The sequence below is a fragment of the Pteropus vampyrus genome, unplaced genomic scaffold (genome assembly GCF_000151845.1).
Source record: "Pteropus vampyrus isolate Shadow unplaced genomic scaffold, Pvam_2.0 Scaffold36, whole genome shotgun sequence".
Classification (NCBI taxonomy): Eukaryota; Metazoa; Chordata; class Mammalia; order Chiroptera; family Pteropodidae; genus Pteropus; species Pteropus vampyrus.
This window is the reverse complement of record NW_011888817.1, coordinates 5,577,603-5,586,034: the sequence shown is the minus strand read 5'-3', so window position 1 is coordinate 5,586,034 and position 8,432 is coordinate 5,577,603. Positions and strand designations below refer to the sequence as shown.

The following is an 8,432-nucleotide window of genomic DNA, read 5'->3' as shown; positions in this document are numbered from 1 at the left end:
TGGTCTAACTCCACTACAAACTCCACTGGTCACTTCCCTCCCTCTTGCCGCTAGAGGTCGCAAGTCCCTTTAAGTCCAAGCCCTGCTCCGCCCGGGCCAATCACCGTGAGCAGAAGTTCTTTAAGGACCAAAGGAGGGAATTCAGCCCGAAAAGGAGGGCGGGGCAGGGGCGAGCCTTCCAGCCAATCGAAATCTTCCTGGAGACCAGTGACTCGCGTGCAAAGCTCTGTTGACCAATGGCAGGGGCGTCAAGAGGAGGAGCGGCTCCCGCTGTATGACAGCTGCTGGGACCAATAGGCAAGTCGCCCGCGGCCTATAAGAGTCAGCTGGGCCCGGGGCGACAGACTTTAGGGTCGGTTGGTCGTCGCTGTTGCAGGTGTGCCCTGGGTTTGCCTCTCTGGTCGCTGCCGTCCGGTCCCTGCAGCCGCGCCCCAGCCTTGGCTCCGGCCCAGCTGCTCTCCCTGCCCTCCTTCCTTTAACCACCCCCCGATTTCTGCCGTCGGGGCCCCGGGGCCGGCTTAATGATGCCGTCGGAGAGCAAAGCTGAGAGCCCGGACCGGACGGCTACGCAGGTGGGGACGGCTGCGGCCTCGGCGGTGACCACGGCCGCCCAGGCAGGCGGCGGCCCCGACCCGAAGGCCTCATCGGCCTCCCTCGGACGGCACCTGAGTGGGCTGGGCTGGCCACAGGTGAAGCGGCTGGATGCGCTCCTGAGCGAGCCGATTCCCATTCACGGGCGCGGCAATTTCCCTACGCTGAGCGTGCAGCCCCGGCAGATCGTGCAGGTGAGAGGTCGCTGGGCGGGGGGCCCGGAGTCGCTATCCTGAGGCTCTCGTGGCCGAAAGGCACCCGGAGTTTATTCAATTTGCTGGACAGCTAGGGAAAAATGAGGCTCAGAGAGGGACAGGGGCTGTAACAAAATCGCACAGCATTGATAGTAGACCATAACCCTCCCCCTTTCACCTCATAGTCCTTTCCCACTTAGCTTTCCCGTCCCGGGCACCTGGGGAGCCGCAATTCCCCTGGACGATTCACCCAAGCCCTGGCTTGGAGAGGGAAGGAGAATGAGGGGGGACCCAGAGGCAGAGGAAGAATAGTCCCTACCGCAAGGACAAAAAATGCCAGGCAGCCCTGAATGGGTAGGTGTGCGTGCCTGGGTCCAAAATAGTTCTTTTCATCCTCAAATATCATTCCTGGGCCTCACCCCCTCACCCCTTCCCTCTCAAGGTTCTGGAGGCAGACTCTGTCCTATGTTCCTACAGCCCTTGGCTCAAGAGTCCCCTAGCTAGGTGGAAAAGCCTAGAAATCCTGATGAGAACTGCCTCCCTCTCCAGACCAGACCTGATGCAGGTATGCTGGAAGGCAACCTCAGGTGTCCAGTTTGGGTGTTTCTCCCCTTTCCCACGATTGGAAGCAAAGGCCATCCCCCATTCCAAGCCCCATTTCTGTCCTGAGGAGCCCGGGAAGAGAATTCTGGCAAAGCCTCTCTTCTTCCTCAGATTCCCTCTTCCCTTTACCTGACCCTCAGCAACCCTCGAATTGCTCTTTCATCTGTATGCCCCAGGCACTATCATACTCTGAAATACCAGAATATGGTCATTGTTGTACCCATTTTATAGCTGGGGAAGCTAAGGTCCCAAGAGGGACAGTGAGCTGCCTAAGATTGCCTAAAGAGGTGAAAATCAAACCCAGAGAATTTTGGGTCTTTCCATTAGCAGCTGCTGCAGGTTCAAAGTGTTTCCACCCCTTCCCCAGCAGCCAAGATTCAACTTCTAGGTCTTAAGGGTGTCTTCTGGTAAAACAAACAAACCAGGAAATCAGCCACAATTTCTGTGCATTTCTGCCAGCAGATGGACTTTCTTCCTGGGAGGTAGCCCCCAAGTTAGGTAAAGCAGGTCATTCCCCTGCCCCCTGCTGCCTTAGCTTCGAGAGTGGGGGAGGGATGCTCACTGGGGGATTTACCTTGCCCTCCCTCCCAAAGAATGGGGAGGGGGTAGGGGCAGATACCTCAGGGCTGACTCATCTGCAGCCCAGTGGCACCTCACAGAGGCATTCCTCTGCTGCCCGCTGTCATGGGGTAATTAGGTAACCAGTTTCTCTCCAGGACAGTCAAGTCAGGTCAACCTTAGGGCCCCAACTGCTGTGCCTCCAGGACTGTTGTCCCAGGCACGGGGAGAGAGGATGGGGGAGCACAGTGTGGCAGCTCCCCTCTGCAGGCACAAGGGGCGCTCTGGAGGGTAAGTCCCTGCTCTTGTCAGTATGGTCCAAACTGCCTTTACTGCTGCCTGCTCGGTGCCAAGTCCTGTTCAGGACACGAGGACACAGAATATGACCGGGACACAGCCTCCTACCTTCCAGGTGGAGGAGACTGCAGATCAATAAGAGGTGACTCTACAATGCAATAATCATAGATAATAGTACAACGTCTTCCTAGACAAGGGTCAGAGACAAAACAGAGCTGCTGACTCTGGTGGGGCGAGGCATCAGAGACTTCAGAGCTGGACTGGGAGGTTTTGGACATCTGACTTCAGGGTTTGGACCATCATCTTTTCTCTCTGCTGGGCTCAGTGTCCCCATCTGTTCAATGGGGATGGGTTAGACTGCTCTCCAACACCCTTTCTGGTTCTAGAATCCAAAGGGAACAGGTGCCTTCACCTGGCCTTTACAATTGCCTCCACAGGGAAGAAAGACCATCTCCTGGCAGAAATCTGAAGCTGGCAGCTTCACGAGCTGTTGGGAAATGTGTGGTGGGGGTGCCGCTTGTTGACTTGGGGCTTCTCACTAGTGCTGAGTTGCCCCACAGTATAAGAATTGGAATCTTTCTCCTCCTGTACCTCACAAGGTTTCACCTGCAGCAGCAATCTGAGCAAGTAGAAATGCTGTTCTTGTTTGAACCTAGGCTAGAGGGACCCACTCTTCTATAGGAGGCCCCCTGCCCTCTGGGAGGCCTAGTTCTAATTATAAGCTCAGCCATTTATTGGCTGTGTGACCTTGGATAAGTCCTTTGCTCTCGCTGGGCCCAGAGGATTGAATTAGACAATCTGATCTCTCCAGGGGCAGCCAGAGGGCCTGCATTAGGCAGCTTCGAATGCAAGGTTTATAAGCATGCTGGCTAGCAGCCCCTACAGTCTCCCTGCAGGTCTCAGCAGTGGCCTGGGAGCAGAGTGTTTTTGGGAGGGCCTTGGCACAGGAGAAAGGAGGGTGCAGCCACTGCCCCCTCTATGGCTAGAAAGTCTGATTCAGGAGGTTCTGAGCTGCCCTGCAGTCGTTGGGTGTGGCAGTATCTGGGGACCGCCTGCCAAGCTGGCTATAGTCATACCTGGGAAAGAGACAACAGCCAGCCCCATAACCTGACGCAGGCGATTTAACAAGGGTACTGCTACCTACTCACCAGGCCAGATGCCATACCCTGGAGTGGGCATCAGCCTGGGAGCAGGAGCTGGCACTGAATAAGGCTTAGTCAGCTCTAATGAGACTTGGGGAAGGGGCTGGTTTGCTCTGCATGTCTGACAAGGTCTTTGGCCCATTTCTCTCCTCGGCCTACATGGACACAGCTGCCAGGGTGTGGGTTAGAAGTCCCACAGGCTGGACCGCAGCAGCTGACCCCTTTCCTCCAGCCTCCCCTGTCTGTCTGGCCAAGGCGTCCCAAATCTTCCTGCTCCCCAACTACTCTCATCCTGGGCTTCGGTGACTAGAGGATCAGCCTCACTGTGAAATTTTGAAAGTGGGAGAGGATAAGAACCCTAGTTTCTAATCTAGGCTCCTTCTGAACCGTGGGATAGTAACGTGGTAGAAAGAGGATGGACTTTAGAGTCAGCTGTACCTGGATATGAAGGCACCTCTCCTTGACCTTGGGCAGGTTACTTCACTCCTGTGAGCCTTGGTGTCCCCATCCATCCCTTGGAGATCATAAAGGCTTAACCCCTATAGATTCTGGTAAGAAGGTCCAGTGCCTGGTACTCAATAGGTGCCTAATCAACGTTCCTTTTCCCCTCCCCCAGCTGTCCCCCCTCCCCCCATCAAGTTCCCGATGGCCAGTTGCTTACCACCCATAGCCATGACAGTACCTTCCCCTCGTCAAGATCCTCCTCCCGGAAGCCTTCCTGGAGGGAGCCGCCCGCCTCAGATTGCCCCACTGTGGCTTGCCGCCTCAGCACTTAGGTGCATTCTTTGCAGTAATTCCCTGGGAGGCAAGAAGGGCAGCCTGGCTGGTGCTGACTTGGCAGCAAGGGTTGCAGAATCACTCAGGGTAGGTAGGAATGCTGCCTGGTCACTTTCAGGATAGTGTACAAAGTACTCCGGGTTGCTGAGAAAATTGAGTGTACAGCCCAGCTCCTCTCTCCTCTCTCCTCTCCACCTCATCCTAGGCCCTGGGAGACAGGTTCTGGAATCCAAAGGAAGCAGGTGCCTTCATCTGGCCTATACAAATGCTAGAGGAGCAGGTTCAAGATGACTTGTAGGTTTACCTGTCATGTTCCTGTGTCAACCGGTGGGGTCCGCTACATCTCTTCCAACTTGGTTTGGGGGGCTTCCTGAGATCTTGACCCAACCCCTCTCCTAAGAGCAGAAAGGGTCTGGGTTTTAACTTCCAGCTCTGCCATTTCTGAATGGCTTCCCCTCTGAACCATAGATATTTTACCACTGTAAGCCTCAGTTTCTTCATCTCAAAACCGAGTATAATATTTGCCTTAGTGGGTCCTTGTAAAGATTAAGTGAGTGTCTCATAGTCGAAAGAACATGCATGAACTTGAGAATCCAACTGACCTGAGTTCTAGTCTCAGCCTGGCCATTCTCTAACCTTAGACATGTTTCGTGACTTCTCTATGCTTCAGGTCTCCTATCTGTAAATTGGGATGGTAATATTCAAACATAGGATTATTATAAGGAATGATGCAGTAATAAGTGTGAATTGACAATTATATTCCCAACACATTTGAGCAGTTTGCATCATGCCTGGCACAGAACTAAGTGTTTTACTTGCAGTTTTAAAGAGGTAGAATAGCCTAATGGTTAAGACATGGGCTCTAAGTTTAATTCCCAGCTCTGCATTCACCAGCTATGTGACCTTGGGCAAGTTGCCTAGCCCCTTTGAACTTCCATTTTCCCATCTGTAAAGTAGGAATGATAGTACCTACCTCACAGGGTTATTGTGAGAATTATGTGAGTTTATATCCTAATATATAAAGTGCTTAAATCAGGACCTGGCTTTTAGTAAATTCTATGCTTGTGTTTGCTATTCTTTCTGAGGTTTTCCTCCAAATGGGCCATTCTCCAAGTTAGGAAATCATGGCTTAGAGAGTTAAATGTCTTTCCAAAGGCACGACAGCTGATAAGTGTTCAACAGTGGTTGATGTCATCTTCACTGTTACAGAGAAGCCCATAATGGACCCCAGGGGCCCAGACTCCTGACACCGCTCCCTCTTGCTGTCCCATCTGCAGGTTGTCCGCAGCAGCCTGGAGGCACGGGGACTGCGCGTGCATGGCGTGCGGCTACACGGCTCAGCTGCAAGCCACGTGCTGCACCCCGATAATGGCCTGGGCTATAAGGACCTGGACCTAGTATTCTGCATGGACCTGCCCAGCGAGGCATCCTTCCAGCTGACCAAGGAGGTGGTGCTGGCCTGCCTGTTGGACTTCTTGCCAGCCGGTGTGAGCCGGGCCAAGATCACGCCACTGACACTGAAGGAGGCGTACGTGCAGAAGCTGGTGAAAGTGTGCACGGACACAGACCGCTGGAGCCTCATCTCGTTGTCCAACAAGAGTGGCAAAAACATGGAGCTCAAGTTTGTGGACTCGGTCAGGCGCCAATTCGAGTTCAGTGTAGACTCCTTCCAGATCATCCTGGACTCCCTGCTGCTCTTTGGCCAGTGCTCATCCACACCCATGTCCGAGGCCTTCCACCCAACAGTGACAGGAGAGAGCCTGTACGGGGACTTTGCCGAAGCCATGGAGCACCTGCGTCACCGAGTCATCGCCACTCGCAGCCCCGAGGAGATCCGAGGTGGTGGCCTCCTCAAGTACTGCCACCTCCTGGTACGGGGCTTCCGGCCTCAGCCCAGCACTGATGTAGGCGCCCTGCAACGCTACATGTGCTCCCGCTTCTTCATTGACTTCCCAGACCTGCTAGAACAGCAGCGCACCCTGGAACGCTACCTGGAGGCCCACTTCAGCGGGGCCGACTTGGCCCGCCGCTACGCCTGCCTGGTGATGCTGCACCGTGTGGTCAATGAGAGCACCGTGTGCCTGATGAGCCACGAGCGCCGCCAGACACTGGACCTCATTGCCACAATGGCACTCCAGGCACTGGCTGAGCAAGGCCCGGCTGCTGCGGCAGCCCTGGCCTGGCGCCCTCCAGGCCCCGATGGCGTTGTGCCTGCCACCGTCAATTACTACGTGACCCCTGTGCAGCCTCTGCTGGCCCGGGCCCACTCCTGCTATCCCACCTGGCTGCCTTGTAACTGACTCGGACCTTGGCCAGATGAGATGGGGCCTTCCTGGATGGAGTGGGGCCTCCAGGAGTGTGTGGAGGACATGACCAGAGACAGGCAGCCTGTGCCAGGTGGCCCCGCACAGATTCTCCCAAGTGAGGCCCCTATGGGCTTAGGGACAAACTGGGGTTCTTGGCAGATGGACCCTTTGCTTATTGCACCACATTTTAAACCAGCATGATCGTTGAGTACAAGAGCTATTTGTCTTGGGGGTCAATTGCCTCCAGGAGACAAAGCACGTTTGAGGTGATAGCCTAAATGTCCATCTGGGGTTGATTTCTGTGGCCTAGAAAGAGTCTTTTTGGCTAGGGCCAGCCCACGGTGATCCCAGCAGCCTCTGAGGGCCTGCAGCCCACACAATGGCTAAATATGATATGTTATGGGAACTAGTCACTTTAGGTCAGGCTGGGCCACTAACCAGGCCTGGTGGTCCAACCTGGCTAATCACTGGGAGAGGGGAAACTGAAGCATGAGGCAGATGCCTGAGTTTGGAGAGGGATATGTTTGGCTCAGTCCCCTAATACTCCTAACCCAAGCTGTCAAGGTTTGTGGTGGGCAGGAGCCAAGTGGCCTGGGGTGGGACACAGCCCGTGACCCTTCTAGGGTGTTGCTCCCTTCCACCATGTCATGAGGAGATCTCCTGCCTGGGAGCTTGTTCTTCAGAGGGCGTGGGGCCTGAAGTGGCCACAGTCAAGTGCTCCCACCCCGCTGGCCTGGTAGCAGGGTCCTCACCTGGAGGAGAACATGCCCCACCTCCTGTTACTATTTTGCACTTTTAACACCTGCCAATAAAGATTGTCTACACTGAGCTTAGCACCACGCTTTCTCCTGGGAGATCGACCTTCCATGGCTGTGATGGCTGTAGCTGCCTCTCGCAGCCTGAGTCTGGCTTATATTGTGGGAGGGGACAAGGCGTGGGGGTGTCTGAGTCCTGGGCTGTGGCTGGGGGAATGCCCCTCCTCTCAACACCAGCCCCAGTTTGACAATTGTGCTAGGAGCTCATATCTACATGTGTGACTTGCACCTGCCCATTGCCTTAGCAAGTCTCTTGTTAAAGAATAAATATTTCAGTATTTCCTACCTAGAGTCCTGATGATCCTGGACTTGGCCTCGTACTCTGGTGCTCGGGACTGCTTGACACCATCTCTGCCCACCCTACACTCTCCCTTCCCAGGAAGCAAGTGGAGAACAAGCGGGTGAATCTAGACTGGAGACCCCTCCAGTAGTAGCAGAGACCCCAGAAGTCCCCCAAAGCCAGAACCCAGGTTTCGCGTTCCTACCCTGGAGAGGTTCCCTCAATCCTCCGGCTCCTTCTGTCACCACCCCCAAGTGCTGATGAGCACACTCCAGCTCATTCTAAGCAGATCTCCTAGAAGGGCAGGTGTCTCCTTTCAAACCCACCTGGGGCCATGCCAGGCTGTCTGAGAGGAAATGTCAAGCACTCAGGGAGCCGTTCCCTTGTTCCCTCGAGGCATTAGCCAGTCACTGGCCTGGACGCTGCCCTGCCCGCTGTTTACTCAGCTTCTTTGATCCAGGGATTGCAAAGCCCTTAACCATTCAGCTTCACTGGTAGCCCCAGAAGTGGTGGCTTTGATGGTTTCAGCCAGGGTGGAAAAACAAGGCCACAGAAGAAGCCCCAGGTGGGTGAGTCCAGCCACCTCACCAGCTCAGTAGGTCCCTGCTGGGCTCAAAATGGCTGGAAGGGTGAATGGAAAGGCTTTCTTTGCCTGATGACTGAAAATAGCCCCCCAACTTTTCTCCAACCATGTCCACCCAACGAGGGTCCCGGGAGGGACTAAGTTTGTCCCAGCTCCTGATTTGGGCGTCAGGAATACTCGCAGGGAAGCACACAGGCTTAGCTTGTTGGGGTAGGGAGCTGGCTTCACCGAGTTGTGTTTGTTTTTGAGGGTGAGAAAGCCAAGAACCCATGATACATGTGTACGC

General features: G+C 54.7%; 1 protein-coding gene across 1 annotated transcript; it reads left to right on the top strand.

Annotated features, from left to right (window-relative positions):
• Window positions 1–317: 317 nt before the first annotated feature.
• On the top strand, window positions 318–7,568 carry FAM46B (family with sequence similarity 46 member B). Its single transcript, XM_011357683.2, has 2 exons — window positions 318–785; window positions 5,440–7,568. Exons 1-2 carry the CDS (start codon window positions 522–524, stop codon window positions 6,460–6,462), a joined length of 1,287 nt encoding a protein of 428 aa, XP_011355985.1. The 5' UTR covers window positions 318–521; the 3' UTR covers window positions 6,463–7,568.
• Window positions 7,569–8,432: the final 864 nt, after the last annotated feature.

Excerpts from the sequence above, each read along its gene's own strand:
- FAM46B (XM_011357683.2), top strand. The coding sequence starts at position 522 with ATGATGCCGTCGGAGAGCAAAGCTGAGAGCCCGGACCGGACGGCTACG. Across the intron at positions 786-5,439 it reads AGCCCCGGCAGATCGTGCAG|GTTGTCCGCAGCAGCCTGGA; the intron begins GTGAGAGGTCGC and ends TCCCATCTGCAG.